We start from the raw sequence: 17,947 nt of genomic DNA, 5'->3' as shown, positions 1-17,947 counted from the left end.
GCTTTTACATATTTTATATAACAATGTAAATTTAAATACTATCAAAATCAGCCTGAAGTTTTACATAATGTTCGAAAGGTTCTTTTATTTGGGGGATGACCCAAAGTTTCATCATTAAAAATAAACTAAATCAGAAGCCACCTATTTGAATTATTAACTACAATGTATTTATTCACAGAAAACAAAATTACAATGTTTCTATAACTGTTCAAAACACTGTTCACTTGACATGCATGCAACTATAAAATATTCACCAGTCAAGCTCAAATTAAAGCTTAGAATTATTTAATAATATGGCCATGATTTTAAAAGTATAATTGTTCTTTTTGAGAACAGACATTGATTTACCTGATGGGCATGAAAAAGCATGTGACCAGGCCGGGCGCGGTGGCTCAAGCCTGTAATCCCAGCACTTTGGGAGGCCGAGACGGGCGGATCACGAGGTCAGGAGATCGAGACCATCCTGGCTAACACGGTGAAACCCCGTCTCTACTAAAAAATACAAAAAAAATTAGCCGGGCGAGGTGGCGGGCGCCTGTAGTCCCAGCTACTCGGGAGGCTGAGGCAGGAGAATGGCGTGAACCCGGGAGGCGGAGCTTGCAGTGAGCTGAGATCCGGCCACTGCACTCCAGCCTGGGCGGCAGAGCCAGACTCCGTCTCAAAAAAAAAAAAAAAAAAAAAAAAAAAGAAAAAGCATGTGACCTATTAGATTGCACATGAGATGATTCATTCATGGTAAGACATCTACATAATAATGTTAACCTGAAAGTGATTGATTGCAAATAGCACAAAGATCAGAACATAGAAAGAAAAATCTCGTTGAAAATGAAACATAATATTTGAATAGTGCTTTTCAAGTTTACAGAGAGCTTTCAAATCCATTTTCCTATGTAGTTTTTAGAATAGCTCAGAGAGAAATACACTATAATCCCTATTATTTTAGGAGAAATCTGTGACTTTAAAAGCCTCCATGATTATTGATAGAATTCATGGTTAAATTCAGAAAAATTGTGTTAAAATTATAAAAATAAACTCATATTATTTTAAAAAATAAGAGTAAACTCATATAATTTTTAATTAATATTTTTGTTCAAGCTTGAGGAATTTCACATTTTTCGGTTATGAATCTTATACTATATTTCTTTGGGAGTATATTTTATATAAGAAAACATTTTTAAAAAAAAACAAAAACAGAGAACTTACAGGTAATCCACGTTTCCCAGCTCGACCAGGTGGTCCTATAGGACCCCGAGAACCCTAAATTTACAAAAAAAAAAATGGCATGTAAAAAAGATATTCACATATTATATAGATACAGGATGTCAAAAATATGTTTATAGTTGGATGCTTTTATATATATGTGAGTGTATGTGTATAGTCTTATGATTAATTAACTGAAATCAGGCAAATGTTTATCTGTAGATAAGACTGTGGTCACTATAACTTCAATGACACTTTTATGGTCAATTTTATTCATCGACTTCATTGAATAAGTATCACCTTAGTTGAATACAGTAAGACATTACATACTTATTACATTCTCAAACTACAGCATTTTCCCATGATGGAAGTCAAAGCATCAGTATCTTCTATTCCCTCTTAGAAATGAAATTTTGCCTTTCAGACTACGAAACATATACTAGTTCATAATTAGCTGTTTACCATTCATTATTTAGAGTTCTTAACGAAGTGCACATGTATGACTGTGTGTATGCATATATGCAGCTTATAACATAGCATATGGGTGTGCAAAACTGTCAGTGTGAAACTGACTCCCTCCTTACCGGATCTCCTCTTTGTCCTGCATCTCCTGGAGCACCCACAGGGCCAGGAGTTCCAGGGGCACCCTGAGAGCCTGGCAGACCTGCAGGCCCAGGGTCTCCACGATCACCCTGTCAAGAGTAACCACGATATTATTTTTTAACATTTATTCTAAACAACAATATTCCATATGCTTATATTATTCTTATAGTATTAATAATAGGAAAAATATACCCTTTATAACTTATTTTTATTTATTATTTTACTTAACTATTTTACTTATATTTACTGATTAACAAATCAAATTGAAAAGAATAAAGTTATTTCTCCCTAATTTCAGGTCTCATCCTTTCCCTCACCTACTCCCTATTGCTTGCACAGTCAAGATCATTGGGGTATAGGAGTGATCACCTCCAGAATTTATCATGTTTTCCAGAGCACCAATCTTTAAGCTGGAATATTGGTATACTTGGAATACACAAAGACTTTCCAAAGACTGTGAAAACAAAGAAAATTTTAAGGAAACCACCTTCCAGATTTTCCTCTCCATGTGTATTCTTTCAGAAAACTAAATTTTGATTATCCTTCCTTACTTCCCCTAAATAATCCACCTTTTCCCGTTTTGCAAAAGAAAAGCAGAAATCATACCATCTGCAATCTTATTATGATTCAATGTCCCAAGGAATAAATACCTCTAGGCACTGAACTAAGGGACTTTTCCAGAATGCAGAGTTTACTTGAGTATAAAGCTACTAAGGACTTGGAAAATAAAGAGGCTCCTTTTTATTTTATCCAGATGACACAATTATGACAAGGCTCCAAATATTACTTGTCTCCTTAAGAAGTCAGAGGTGAGATAAGCGTTATATGAACATGTCTAAACATAAATATTTGACTTGAAAAATGGAGTCAGACTATATTTTCTGACAAAAAAATTGTCTTATTTGATTGATAAATTTATCAACCTAGATAAACTTCGGCAATTAGATTACAGAACGGACACATAATACATTGAATAAGCTAAACTAGCAACTTCAAGGTTTTGGAAAAAAAAAATACTTGCCCGGGCACAGTGGCTCACGCCTGTAATCTCAGCACTTTGGGAGGCCAAGGCAGGCAGATCACGAGGTCAAGAGATCGAGACCATCCTGGCCAACGTGGTGAAACCCTGTCTCTACTAAAAATACAAAAATTTGCTGGGTGTGGTGGCATGCACCTGCAGTCCCAGCTACTGGGGAGGGTGAGGCAGGAGAATCACTTGAACCTGGAAAGTGGAGGTTGCAGTGAGCCAAGATAGCATCACTGCACTCCAGCCTGGCAACAGAGCAAGACTCTGTCTCAAAAAAAAAAAAAAAATTACTTAAAGCACTTGTACATTTAGAGTTTACCAGGAATCACCTCCTTTGCAACTATTTAAACTTGTGATTTTAAAAAGGTGATGGCAACTTAAAATAAGTATAGAGATTTATAGATTTTCATAATTACTTCAGCAAAACCTTTGAAGATGGTTGCACTATATAATATAAATTGACAAAGGAAAAAGCCCAAGATGCCAAGAGAATTTGCAGTCTGTGAACTACAGTAGATGAGCGGACTTTAGCCCAAGCTTTCTCCAAATCCTTTCTTTCCCTTTTTTTCAACATGAGGTTGAGTGTCTATCCTCTACTAGAGTCTTTAAACATGTCTTTTAATATACAAATGCCCAATGGCATATGTATTAATTATATTTAAAGCATTTGAAAACGGAGGTTCAGAAAATCTGCTTAAGATTACATAGCTAATTACTTAGGGAAACAATATTCCAAATCAAGTCTGACTGGCTCCAAAGCTCATTCTGCTACATGATGAGCTTTAATTACATCATAGCAGACTTTGGAGTGAGGAGTGATTTTGCCTTCAGTGACTGATCTCAGCAGCCTGAGACAATTGTGCAACTGCCAGAAGGGACTGGGGCTTCAGAGAAAGTTGAGGACGTGTTCAGTTCAGCACATTCTAATTTAAAACACATCATGGAATATACAGTGTTTAAAAAGCCACACGGCTTATATTCTCATAGGGCATTCGCTTTAGATGGTGAGTGGAAAAATTTAGACATTACACAGCACTATTTTGGCTTTCATACTTTTGTTAATGAGTTTAAAATTTGGAACACTTCATATATATCCTCATCCAAAGCCTCTATGTTGAACCAAAGATGGAATCAATTTTATCTTTCTGCTCTGAAAAAATACCACCTTAATTTGTTACATATTCAATATAATTTCATTTACAATATTTAAAAATTATGGCCTTACAGAAACAGTTGTTATTCAGAAAAATCAGAGGTGCTTTGGAACTATCAGGAAAAATGATGGTTTTTAGTGTAAATTAAAAAGATTTCAGATTTGCATGACTTTAGATTTTATAATAAGTGAAATGGCTCTTACACGTTCTCCAACGGCACCATCCCGTCCTGGGGTACCATCATTGCCAGCTGGACCCTACAAAGAATAATGATTTGAAAAACTACTTAACTGAGTAATCCTCATTCCAATTGTCAGAAAAATGACAGCATGTTTTACACTTCTGTTTTATAAACTGTAAATTAGCATTTATGCAAATGTCAGCAGAAGAAAGGTTTCTACTTCTTTTTCATTACTTTGAAATACTGTAAAATTAACACATTCTTACTTAATCCATATTCTTCATTTATATTTCTTCTTTTGAAAAGTGAAAAATCTACAAATATTTTGCAATTGACAGCAATTACATTCTTGCCACTTTATGTTTTGCTTGTATTACCAATGAAAGGTTTTTCTTACATTTGCTTCTTAAAATTATTCAAATAATATCCTTAAAGTTTTGAAATAAAATAACTGTTTCAATGATACTAAACTAAGAAATATATAGTCCTCCTTTTCTATTTTATTGTGTTTTTTTCATAAACATGTCTTTACTATTTGATCAAAAATTGATCCAAAAGCTATTGATTCTTTCTTTCAACAAAATGTTACATTAACTGTTTGATGCTTCACTACTTAAAATGCTGAACAGAGGATATTCCAACATTTAACTTCTCAAACTGCCTATCAAACACTGATTTCCTCTCAAAAGTGCCTAAAGGAACATAATATCCATTACGTTACTTTATAGTGATATTTAAGTAAAATGATCTCTACTAACTTTGCCCTTTTCACAAGCTGGAATAGCTATATTAATCCTATCACCAAAAAACTTGGCAATTTTGATAAATATGCCATTACAAAATGAAATAATAACAAGGGGAAAGATGAATGGATGTGTCTTTTTACCTTCAAAACAGTTTGGCAACAGCTTAAATGAACTAAAATACTTAGCTCCAGACTAGATGAAGGTCAGTGCAAAGACACTGATCCTGTTACCTTTTCTTTATGTCATCACTTAGCCAACTCTCTAGGGAAGTAGAGTACATCAAATAACATTACTAAGAAACTTTCGTAAGGTCAAATACGCAATCAAATTCTAAATCAATTGCTAAATGAAAAAATTGTTCCCATGACACCGGATAACAACAGAAGAGTTATTTTCACTGTAGCACTCACTTCTGGTCCAGGTTCCCCTACAGGACCATTGGAGCCCGGGGGTCCCACAGGTCCAGGTGGACCTTTATCTCCTGTTGCACCAGTTGGTCCTACTTTTCCTGGTGTTCCCTGAAATAGAAGTATAAATGTCAAACACTTGTGAAGAAATTGAAGAAGGCTAGTTCCCATAAAGGCTAAGTTTTCAAAATGGTGCCTCTGGGCTCCTTCTATAACAATAATTTTGCATTATCTTACAACACCCATGTAATCATAATGCTTTCTTAGAGGCATGCCCACCTCCTATGAGACTCCTCCTGGTATATCTAAGGGACCCAAAACCAACCATCCGTTGCCACCAGCACAGGTGTACATTTTGGGTTCTAATCATGTGTACCATAGTTGACTCTGGCTGCCCTTCTGAAATTTGAATCACTCTTATCCTTTTTCCCCACTCCGCTTTGTCTGTTCATTTTATTTCTATATTCTGATACTGTGATCTCACTCTTGAGAGATCTTACTTTCACGGCTTTGGTTCACTTCTGATAACAATAAGACATCCCTTAGCTCCTACTTTGTTGGTTTCATATTTCTACCCACATGTCTCTCAGTTCCAAGATCCCATACATCTCTCGATCTACATTCCATATGAAAACATTATTAATTTTTTTCAAGCACTGTAATCTTAAGCAATAAAATGTAGTCTCTTCAAAGCTAACTTTGAATCAAAGTTTTATCCATACTCCAGGGAATATAAAATCCTAAAGTACCCTCCAGGGAACAGAGATTACGTTTAGATCCTTCTTCAGCATTCCCTCCACATTCACCTCAAATATTACTTTAGCGCAACTAAGTCTTCCCTTTGATGGTTTACTGTGAAATATGGTGTTTTTGTTAAGCATGTTTACTTAAAAAGACACTACCTACTCACCAGGAGATTATCCCCCTCCTCTAGCTCCAGGGGATCTTTTTAATCTTTGAAGAAGGATTTAAAGGTCACCAAAAATCCATATCCTTATTTGCCTACTTTTCTAGTCTCAGGGTTAAACAAATATATATTTTCAAAGACTTTTGTTTTTAAATTCTTAACTACTAAAGGTAGTTAAGATTTTTAAGATACTCAAAAATTAATGTCCCTATGATACTGTTTAAATCTATTCATCAAGCAAAAAAATAAAATAAAATAAATTCTCTAAACAATTTGTATTGCACATATGAGATAAAATATTGACTGAAGCAGCTACTCACCGCTGGGCCTGGTAGGCCGGGCATGCCTCTCTCTCCACGTTGCCCAGGCATGCCAACAATTCCTCTCTGCCCGGTCGTTCCAGCTGGACCAGGGGGGCCATCTGGACCCTAATGTTGAGGACAAACTAAAATCAGAAACTATCCAGGGTAAAACTGTACCCAAGGAATTTACAATAAGTTGGGTGCAGCTTTACAGGTTTTTTAGTATGAAAAAGAAGTTATCTGTTTCTCAAAATTATACTACAAATGAGTAGTTATAAATTGTCATTCACACAGAACCTCTAACATTATTTAAAGGTGAAAACAGCTCATCAGTTGGAAAGAAACTGAAGATTAATGTGAATACTGACTCAATAAAAGAGGTAACTTCAGAGAAATATTTTCCTTCTTCATAAAAAGACAAAAAGAAAGTTTAACAATAAAGAAAAAATAGCTATCTAAACACAATATTTAAAGGGATTTGCATATAAAGTATAATATACATATATTTTTAAAGTTATTCATACATAATGAACATTTAACTAATAATTTTTTGGTTTAGGTTTTAGATATCATATCCATTACTGTTATTTTTAAAATCTATATATATACACATTTTTCCTAAATCAGAGAATTGTAAATTAAAATCTACAGGGCACAATGCACTTTAAAAATTTAGGAATGTGCCCAGCACAATATTTAAGCATTTTTGTGACACTGATCATTACGAGTTTCTATTTGTAAGTATCTCAGTTGAAGGTGGTCTGGAACAAATATACCAAACTTACAGGTTGCCCATCTTCTCCTGGGTCCCCTTTGTCTCCTGGGCCACCAGGGGGCCCAGCTGGTCCTCGATCTCCCACGCGCCCATGAGAGCCAGGGTCCCCACGAAGACCTGGAGGTCCCTCCTTCCCGGGTTCCCCTAGGGGCCCTGCAGGTCCTGGAGCTCCCTAGTATAGCAAAGAAAGAAACACCCAGGAGGGCAAAATGGAAGCCAAGTAACAGTGACTGACATAACATTGTCTGCCTCAGATGCAGATGTTCAAGCCTCACAGGTTCATTGTGACTGTTAGATAACCAGTTATTCAATAGGATTTAAACAAAACAAAACAAAACAAAACAAAACACAGCTGTAGATTCATTCCCCAGGGGGAAAACTAAGTATCATTTGCAGTCAATTCCCTTTGAATAATTTTTTAAAGAGCGGTGCAACTCACTTGAATTTTCAAACTTATTTAAGCCTCCACTCCAATGATGAATATATAATACTTTATTCTGTGATAATTATTTATTCTTATGATTTGATCTTATAATGAATGACATTTATTAAAGAAAGTTTCATAGTTGCATCTTAACTGAAGAGAATGATTATTAGCACACAATACTATAAGTATTCAGTATTTAAATGGAATAATAATAAAACAATGGGGCTAAAAAGAACTTACAAATTAGCTCCTCCAAGAAATACTATATTATTAAGGATGATTTGCTTTGCTGAAATGCCAGTATGCATTACTGGAATAAGAGTTGTTAAATAAGAAAATGTACCATTAAGAAATTAAATAAAATAATAAATATAACTCAAATGTGTATGTGTGTGTGTAATTATTTCACTATCAGTGACTTGACTCACTAAGTTGACTTACAGCAGGGCCTGGAGGTCCAACTCTGCCAGCAGAACCAGGAAATCCTGTAGCACCCTAGAACCAGAATATCATATAGGCAATTTCTAAGCAATATAAATTAGTTACATGTATTTTCCTGAGATTTTTTTCACAGGAAGACTGAAGCCTTTAGATTGTCTTTCACGTTGTAAGCAATAATTTTTTTTTCTTCGTATGAATCCCATATTTTGGGGAATTAATCTAGATTAACTGGTAGGAAGGGTACTATTTTCCTTTTTCCCTGCAAGTAGTACTAGAATCACACTGATATTTTATATAATCGAATTAAATAAAGTGCTTTCACATTATTTATTTACTCTTTTATATAGGTAATATGTTACTTACATTACAGGTGAGGCACCTGGGTCTCCAAGATTACAAACTTGATTTTAACCCAAATCTCCATCTGAGTTAAGTGCCCTTTGCACTATAGTACAGTTGATACAGGTAATAATTTGCTATTTCAGCCTCAGATGGAAATTATCTTTTACATGACCAGGAAGCACTAGAAAACTAGAATTAGCTGTGCATACTTTGCAGAGCATCAAAGAAACTTACAGGCGGACCTTGGGTTCCTCGACCACCTTTTAGTCCAGGAACACCATTAGGACCCTAAATAGAAACAAACAAAAGAGCACTGTAGTGAAGCAAAAGAGGCTGAATGTACACTCCAAACATGGGACACTTAACTCAAGTTATGCCTTTTTCTTGTTAACTTACATGAGGGCCAGGGGATCCTGCTAACCCTTGTGGTCCAGGAGAACCAGCATCTCCCTTCTGTCCTGGCTCTCCAGGTTCACCTTTTACTCCAGGCTGTCCATCAGGACCCTATAGGAAATCATACAAACAAGCAATTGATTATAAGACTAATAGACAAATTACTTTAGAGTAATTATTACTAATGTATCAATTAATCATATATTGTGAAACAGTGCTTTGTAATCAGTATTAAAGCATAGTAAAGGAAAAAAAGTACTCTGATGAGATCTTTCAAGACAGCATAAAAAATAAGCTATCCCACTGCATTTTTATTGTAACAAATAATTATAGAAGCTCAACTAGCACAAACTCAAGTTTTGGCCAATCTATAAAAAATGTATTGAAAATGAGAATATTGTCTAGAAAACTATAAACTTTCCAGAATTAATATGACTTCAAAACATATGACAATAATCATTAAACTTATTATAATAAGATAAGCATTTATTTGTAAATTAGGGATATTTGAAAATTATACCTGGGGTCCGGCAAAACCAACAGCTCCAGTTGGGCCATTTTCACCTCGAGAACCCTAGAAGGAGTCAAAGATTACTGTAGCTTTCACACATTATTCTAAACAGGAACAGTATTTTAAAATATGATCATATAAATTTGATAGTTAGACATGTAAATATAGAAAAATTACACATATTGCTTAAGGAAGGACCTTAAGGATTACATAAAGATATAGGTCATAGAACAAAATTCCCAAGGTCAGAAGTCTCAAAGGAGCCTCCAAATCATAGTAAACAAACTGCCTAACTACACTTAACAGATTGCATAGCAGATAATTTTTAAGTTTAATTAGAAAAGCAAAAGCTAAAAACCAGGAAGTTATAAATAACCTAAAACCAGTAAGCATCATTTTATATAAATATCAGAACAAATGATGAATTGTTGTATTGCTCAATTTCACACTAAAGAACACCAAGTACTGTCACTTACAGGATTGCCCCGGGAGCCAGGAGGGCCAACTAAACCTCGAGGACCAGGTTCACCCTAGAAAGCAGATTTTAGATGGTTACTGTCCAAAACAGTGGCTAAATATAATATAATTTTAGGATATTGGTCACTGTGTAGGGGGAGACAGCGGAAAAGAACTCTGAAATGATCTTGCTCAGATACCATATGTTATAAAATGAAAAGATTTATGAAAGAGCCAACTATTCAGGATTCAGAATTTTGAGCGTACAAACTAACAACTTGTGACTTACCTTTTCTCCAGTAGGACCTGCAGGACCTGGAGGGCCCAAAGGACCTGGAAGACCCTGTCAATTAACAGAACATAGGCATATTGAGGTAAAAAATGTACAGAAATCTTTATGCTTAAGCAAATAAACAAAACAAAAAGGACTATTTTGTTATAATTTGGCTGTTTTTGTAAATCATTATCTATAATAAAAGATATAATCTATATATTTTCAAGATTTTTCTGTCTAGTTTTGGAAATACTATTTCCACCATATTTTCACCCTACAGTGTTTTAATCTCTTTCATGCAACTTAACTAATGCATACCTAAAACTGTTTTCAGGCATTAGCACTAAATTAATGCTAAGCTACATAAATGTTTCTATTTCTTAGCATAATTAGCTTTGCTAATATCTATTCGGACATTTGACCACAATTGAAAAGGGGCTTTCCTTCTTTTGCATATATTATATTCTTAAATTATAATAGCAAAATATCATTTTTATTTTTTAAAATTGAAATTGTGTTAAGGCATTTTAGGTTTTTTCTTTCATTATTATTATTATTATTATTATTATTATTATTATTAGGCACAGGATCTCCACTCTATGTTGCCCAGACTGGAGTGCAGTAGCTATTCACAGATGTGATCACAGCACATGCATCTTTGAACTCTTGCCCTGGACTCCAGAGATCCTCCCATTTCAGACTCCAGAGTAACTGGGACTACAGGCACAAGCCACTATCCCTGGCTTAGTTTTTCTCATTCTTTTTTTTTTTTTTTTTTGAGACGGAGTCTCGCTCTGTTGCCCAAGCTGGAGCTCATTGCAAGCTCCGCCTCCCGGCTTCCGGCCATTCTCCTGCCTCAGCCTCCCGAGCAGCTGGGACTAGAGGCGCCCGCCACCACGCCCAGCTAATTTTTTGTATTTTTAGTGGAGACGGGGTTTCACCGTAGCCAGGATGGTCTCGATCTCCTGACCTCGTGATCCGCCGGCCTCAGCCTCCCAAAGTGTTGGGATTACAGGCATGAGTCACAGCGCCCAACCAGTTTTCTTCATTCTTTTGAGATGAAAAGGAAAAGTGGCTAAAATTTACAGCCCCAAACCCCAGCTGCTTTGAGATTTATGGGCATAGGAGAGCTAACACTTAAAGGATAGTACAGCTAACACATGGGGACACAACCTGAGTCTTCTTGAGGCGTAATCACAATCTTGAAACTGCGGGAATATTGGAGTCCTCTCTAAAACAAGTTCTCTATTTTATAACTGTGTATTGCCTCTTTATGTGCAACCCAAATATTCTTTCATCGTTTAATTTCTGTATGTATAACTGAAGAAACTTAAGGAACAAAAATGACTTTAATTTTATAGTTTTGACAAGAACATAAGAAATCTGTGTTCCTATAGTCTCTGGATCTACAATGGAATGATATCATTCCAATAATTTATGTAATATACTTCTTTAAAGGATTTGATGAAATATAAATATCACTTCATTACTTATGTTTATAGATATTTTATACAGAGAAAACATGTTATTCATTTTTTCCCTACTATTAGATTACAGTAAGCACTTTGCTCTGCTTCTTTCCTAAAACAATGTAGCGTCCTCATTAAAAATAAAGCAGTCATTGCTTACTTCCTGATCCTATCACATTGCAATTTCAAAGTTAGTTCATAGGCATAATAGATATGTATTTTGGATTTTCCCTTAAAACAAACTGCCAATGCATTATTCCTATAAATAGTACTGCACTACTTATGCATTCCAGGACATTCATGATGTAAAATGTTAAAAATATACCAGATTTACTAGACTATTTTTGAAATATTAAATTAAATATTAGATTTAACTAAAAGGGAAGGTATATCTTTTGTGCATAATTTGTTTAAAAAAGTGGTGCATCCTTAACTAAATTTGCATAAAAAGGACTAATTACCCTTAAGATGAAAATTTTCTACTACATTTCACTGTATTTCCTTAATCTAAAGCTATTATAACCAATGTACTAACAATGACTCAATGTGCAGAACCAAATAGCAGTTCTCTTTTATTATGTTACAACTGCTATTGCCAGGGCACACATGACAACTAACAGCAAACCATGTCATACTGAAACAGAAACCATTAGTCAAATATCAGGCACTATTCCAAAAAATGATAGATGTTTAAGCCACTGTGACTAGCCACTCTTACATGAAGAAATCATTTATGTCTGAAAATATATTGTCCTTTGAGTCTGACTGTCCTTGGAATTGTAAATGCATTCTAATTTCAAAGACCTAATGCTTGTTAAATGCCAATTTCTGACATGACATTAAACAATGCTTTGAGGGCAACCATCCTTCTTGACATTCTGCTTATTCAAACTCTTTATTAATGATAACATTAATGATAATTCACTGTGCAGTAAATTTCTCACCCCAACATCCAATATACTGAGAAACATTTATCATAACTTTGGTGACTCCACAAAGCTCTACTTGTCTATGCTGGAACGAGGTATTGGCCAGCTCACTAGATTAGCATTTTAACAGAAATAAACTTTGTGTATGAAATAAAAAGATGATACAGAAAGATAAAGAGGGCCCCCACCCCCTTAAGGCACTTATCTCATAGGCACAATACATGTTTTTATTTAAGTTTCATTTAATTCAGGGCAAGCAAAATGAATAACCCATGGTTGAATCACAGCAGATCTCACATGCCATTATTCTCCAACTCCTGACTACCAAGGAAACATGATTGACTTTATTTTGGAAACTTCTGGCAAACTCCTATGATACTGTAATGTTGGTTCCTAGCCCAGCTAGAAAAGGAATGTTTTTACTTACTCTCGCACCATCGTTTCCAGCTGTGCCTTCAGCACCTTTTTCTCCTATGCCACCCTGGAAAAACACACAAAATACAACTGATTCATTTAATTGTCTCTTTCCCACACTTGTGTGTAAGTTTCATGAGAGTGAAGGCTATTTGTAATTTTCCTAGTTGTATCCAGTTGAACCTGGGATGGTGCCTCACACTGTGCACTTTCTCAGTAAATATTTATCAGAAAAATGAATAAATGAATCTCAGGATGGTAGAAATAAAAGCCTCCTCAGGAAATCATTTTCAGTAGAAAGTCTGAATAAATGAACTAAAAAAAAAAAAAAAAGTACTTACTCTGTCACCCTTGGGGCCTGGAGTTCCTGCAATTCCTCTTTCTCCTGGCATACCTTGAAGACCTGGTGGGCCTGTATCTCCAGGGGTCCCAGATGGACCTGGACTGCCCTAAAATGAACCAACATTAAGTGACCATACCAATATATTAAGATTAAACTGATGAAATTGCTTTTTAGTGGGTCAAAAATAGCTGTCAGCAATTTCAGGTAGTTCAACTTAGTGCTTATATTTTTCTTTTTTTTTTTTTGAGACGGAGTCTTGCTCTGCCGCCCAGGCTGGAGTGCAGTGGCCGGCTCTCAGCTCACTGCAAGCTCCGCCTCCCGGGTTCACGCCATTCTCCTGTCTCAGCCTCCCGAGTAGCTGGGACTACAGGCGCCCGCCTCGTCGCCCGGCTAGTTTTTTGTATTTTTTAGTAGAGACGGGGTTTCACCATGTTAGCCAGGATGGTCTCGATCTCCTGACCTCGTGATCCGCCCGTCTCGGCCTCCCAAAGTGCTGGGATTACAGGCTTGAGCCACCGCGCCCGGCCAGTGCTTATATTTTTCATCTGAGAGTTTCTCTGAGTGAGTTGATTTTTTTGAAATTAAAAAAATCAGATTTTCTTTTTTGATTGTTGGTTTATATTTTTAACTTTTCTCTTAAGAGGCAATTGAACACTATTTCAAATAAAAAAGATAGAGTTGCCTTTTTTTCCCTCTGTTGGCAACATAATAGAAGATACTAAGAAAGAAAGACATTACAATTTGAGAAATATTTCATTCTCTCTTTAATAAAACTGATATTTGATATTAACCTGGTTTTCAAGCTAATATAGTGTCTAAATTGTAGTAGACCGTATCAATCACTCTAAATCCTGAAAACAATAAGGGGTCTCATGTCACATGATCATGAAAAATTCTACTTCAATTGTTTATACTGAAGTTGGCCACATTATCTTCTACCAGTCACTAAATGGCACACATTTCTGCCTTATGATGCACTGTATTTTCAGATTTCAAAAGTTCTATATTTTCACATATGTAGTAAGCAGAACTGTGAAACCTGACACAAGGGAAATGGAGCATATTATCAGAAAAGCCTTCTAATAAATTATGCAATTTTCTATTTCTTTCCTCTGCTTATTCATAGAAGCCACTAATAAAATGTACATAAACATTAGGAATGTGTTTGTATATGGAAATCTATTACCATGTGCACTAAACCACAATCCCCATCACAGAAGAGAGTCTTCTTTTTAGCTGGCATTTTAGTTGCAAGGAAAAAGCCTAGTAAGCGCTCATTAAATATTTGTGGAAGAAGAAAATGATATAATCAAATTATCTTTCAAAAACAAGACAAATGCATTCTTGCACCATCATGTGTTTATTGAGCAGTAATTTTAAAGCATTTTAAAACACTGAGATCACTTGAGATCACTATGACACTTACTTTTGGGCCATCGGGACCATGTCCTCCAGCCATTCCCTTCTCACCAGGGAGTCCAGTTATTCCAGGTTCTCCTCTTTCCCCGGGATTTCCTCGTTCTCCCTAGCACAAAATTGTGATGTCAAATAATCTCAACACTTGATCTAAAAATAACTTAAAATGTTTCTGAGAAATGGCTTCTACTGGTGGAAAATTTAGAAATGAGACATTACTAAATCTCAATTTTACAATTTAGTGATAAGAAACAAACTTCAAGTAAGGATATGCTAGCTTCATAGCACAAAATATTTCTCACAAAATTGATTTTTATCCAGTCAAAGAATTTACAGTTCAAATAAATCCCAGTTTAAGATTTTTAAAGATAGCTTTTAAAACTGAAGCCAGTGGGAAACAAAATTATCATGAAGATTAAAGTACTTACTCTAGGTCCTAATGGGCCAACTGCTCCAGGATCTCCAGGAACACCCTATAAATACATTTTTTCTTTTTTTTAATGGAACAAGAGCTTTGAGTTTAGGCATTTATCAGGAAACTTTCCAGGTCATACACCTATTTTCTATTAATGTGCCATTAGAAGGCTGCATAAGCCAACAATTTAAAGAAAGAAAAGTACGAATATTTTTATAAATGAGGGAATATTACATATTTTAGATGAAAACATTTTTCCAAAACACTTTGTATTATACCTGAATGTTTGATTTTTGGCAATGAGAATATGCAAAATACTATTTCACAACGATAGAGTGTTAGTTTTTTAGAGGCAACAAAATCTAAATGTCTTTTTTTTTTTTAACTAATAGAAGATGAAAAAGCTTAAATAAAGAAAAGTTATACAAAAAGGGCTAAAGAGTTATATTTTAAATAGAACCAATTCAATTCTACTCAATTTAGTAAATCTTTCTTGAGCCTATAATATGGACAAAGCACTCTACTAGTATTGTGGTTTCAAACTAGTGCAGTCATGTCTACATTAAAAGTTTCAGTTTGTTCTTACACAAAAGAAAATTTGTCAGTTTGAAATTTCTTTTATGAAGATGATAACTTTATCAAATAGGTCTCCAATCTTATTCTCCAAAATGGACTGTCCTCATTGTGGTCTGATCTCCCTAAAAGCCAAATCTGATCATATTACTCCTTCCTTAAAAGCCCTTCTTTTTTTTATTGTTTTATTTTGTTTTGTTTTGTGTTTTGAGACTGAGTCTCACTCTATCACCCATGCTAGAGTACAATGGCTTGATCTCGGTTCACCGCACCCTCCACCTCCTGGATTAAAGTGATTCTCCTGCCTTAGCCCACCAAGTAGCTGGGATAACAGGCATGTGCCACCATGCCCAGGTAATTTTTGTATTTTTAGTAGAGACATTTGGCCAGGCTGGTCTTGAACTCCTAACGCCAAGTGATTCACCAGCTCTGGTCTCCCAAAGTCCTGGGATTACAGGTGTGAGTCACTGTGCCAGGCCTAAAAACCCTTCCTTAGCTTCCCATTACTCTACTGATGAAGAACAAATTAGAATCAAATTAAAACCCTCCATAATCAGGTCCCTGATTGACCCCTACAGAGTCCCCTTTCTATTTTCCCCAAATTACATTACCCACTCTGATTTGTAAGCTTGTCTCATTTCCTGGAGGTTTTTCCTATCTTCCCTCCTTCATCTTTACTATCATTCATCCCTCAGATCTCATACAAGATATTATTTTGTCTGGAAAACCTTTCCTAAACCCCCCAAGTCTTATTCAGGTGCATCTTTTTTGTTTCCATAAGCATAGTACCTCCCCTATCATAGCATTTAGAGCATGCTGTTATTGTAATTGTCTTATAGTCTCTGAATCCTACTTTACTGTAAGGACAGCAAGGTCCAAATCCATTTTGTTCAGCTGGTTCAGGCCAGTGCTTTGTAGAGCCAAGCACACAGAGTGCTCAGCAAATATTTATTAAATGGTTAAATGAACAAATGAATCACTCAAAGAAAAATAAATAAATCTATGTGCCAGGAAAATGACAGAATAAAATTGTATTTGTTCATAATTGTTTATATAAAGTGGTTAAGAACACATCTTGGGAAGCAGATGACCTGGGTTCAAATCTATTAATCTTGTGACTTTGGGAAAGTTATCTAACATCTGTATGCCCCATTTTCCTCACCTATAAAATGGAGGTAATGATAGTACCCAGTACACAGGGCTGCTTTGAGAACTCAAAGAGATCATGTATGTAAAGGAAAGCACAACAGAGCCTCACGCATAAAAAGTGATAATTGAGCCAGCAATGTATAGTGTTGCCATTATTATTATTCCAACACTTACTTGATCACCTGGCTTTCCACCTTCTCCAGGAGGCCCTGGAGGACCAGGAAGCCCCTAAAACAAAAGTAAGAAAATAAAATTGTGAATCAATCTGTGAAAGTGCAATAGGCTACCAGTGTTAACAGTTTAACTTTTACAATTCATGGAGTCTCCAAGACTATATTTTCAAGGAAAATATATTGTTCAGACATTTTAAGCAAAAAATATTGTTCAGAAGCATTAAAAACGAACTACCAACAAAATAAACACCTAGTTAATTTATAGGATTGTATTTTCATCAGTGCAACACTTAGCAAATAAAGAGATAATGTAACAGGAGGTTTTCATATCTGTAGAGTTTTTATGGCTCTGTGAACAACATTTTAGACTGCAAGAATATTATTTAAAGTCAGTCCAGAAAGTTTTTTTTACAAATTATGATCATCCTCCTATTAAATAATGTATGTACTGATATATGTAGATAAATTATGAAAATTTGTTCAATAAAAAATTCTAGTCACTGTGCCAATAAAATTAGATCAGCCTTAAAATGGCTGAATAAACTTTGTTGAGATATCAGAAACATTTTATTCCTAATATCTTTTTATTACTTTTTTGTTATTTTTTATTTGTTTTGTTCATAATTTGCAGGTTTGATTAGTTTTTTTAGAAGTCCATTCCTTTACTCGGAACAAAAATGTTTGATTTATCCAAATGTCTATCCTATCTACTAAAAGAGGGATGACTTTTTGAAAATTGTAGAATTTCAAATCTTCTGACCATATTTTTTTTTCTTTTTAAAAATGGCATTTTAGTTAATGGAAGATGAAATGGAAAACCAAATTAGTGCATACCTGAAAACCTGTGGGGCCCGGAGGTCCTTGTTCTCCTCTTTCACCAGCTAGACCCTAAGTTGTGAAGGAGAAAAAAAAATGTGAAT

At 35.2% G+C, this 17,947-nt stretch overlaps 1 protein-coding gene across 1 annotated transcript in view; it reads right to left on the bottom strand.

Annotated features, from left to right (window-relative positions):
- COL5A2 (collagen type V alpha 2 chain) overlaps window positions 1-17,947 on the bottom strand; it is a 158,203-nt gene that overhangs the window by 11,796 nt on the left and 128,460 nt on the right. Inside the window, exons 30-47 of the mRNA XM_033230908.1 lie at window positions 17,862-17,915; window positions 17,029-17,082; window positions 15,146-15,190; window positions 14,728-14,826; window positions 13,300-13,407; window positions 12,972-13,025; window positions 10,162-10,215; window positions 9,893-9,946; window positions 9,426-9,479; window positions 8,909-9,016; window positions 8,747-8,800; window positions 8,171-8,224; window positions 7,313-7,474; window positions 6,546-6,653; window positions 5,322-5,429; window positions 4,188-4,241; window positions 1,785-1,892; window positions 1,204-1,257 (exon numbers count right to left, since the gene is read on the bottom strand). Of these exons, the coding sequence (XP_033086799.1) occupies window positions 1,204-1,257; window positions 1,785-1,892; window positions 4,188-4,241; window positions 5,322-5,429; window positions 6,546-6,653; window positions 7,313-7,474; window positions 8,171-8,224; window positions 8,747-8,800; window positions 8,909-9,016; window positions 9,426-9,479; window positions 9,893-9,946; window positions 10,162-10,215; window positions 12,972-13,025; window positions 13,300-13,407; window positions 14,728-14,826; window positions 15,146-15,190; window positions 17,029-17,082; window positions 17,862-17,915 (1,386 nt within the window). The remainder of the gene's footprint in view (window positions 1-1,203; window positions 1,258-1,784; window positions 1,893-4,187; window positions 4,242-5,321; window positions 5,430-6,545; window positions 6,654-7,312; window positions 7,475-8,170; window positions 8,225-8,746; window positions 8,801-8,908; window positions 9,017-9,425; window positions 9,480-9,892; window positions 9,947-10,161; window positions 10,216-12,971; window positions 13,026-13,299; window positions 13,408-14,727; window positions 14,827-15,145; window positions 15,191-17,028; window positions 17,083-17,861; window positions 17,916-17,947) is intronic.

This window comes from Trachypithecus francoisi, unplaced genomic scaffold (genome assembly GCF_009764315.1).
Source record: "Trachypithecus francoisi isolate TF-2019V2 unplaced genomic scaffold, Tfra_2.0 Lachesis_group13, whole genome shotgun sequence".
NCBI classification, from domain to species: Eukaryota; Metazoa; Chordata; class Mammalia; order Primates; family Cercopithecidae; genus Trachypithecus; species Trachypithecus francoisi.
This window is presented reverse-complemented; position numbering and strand designations above follow the sequence as displayed.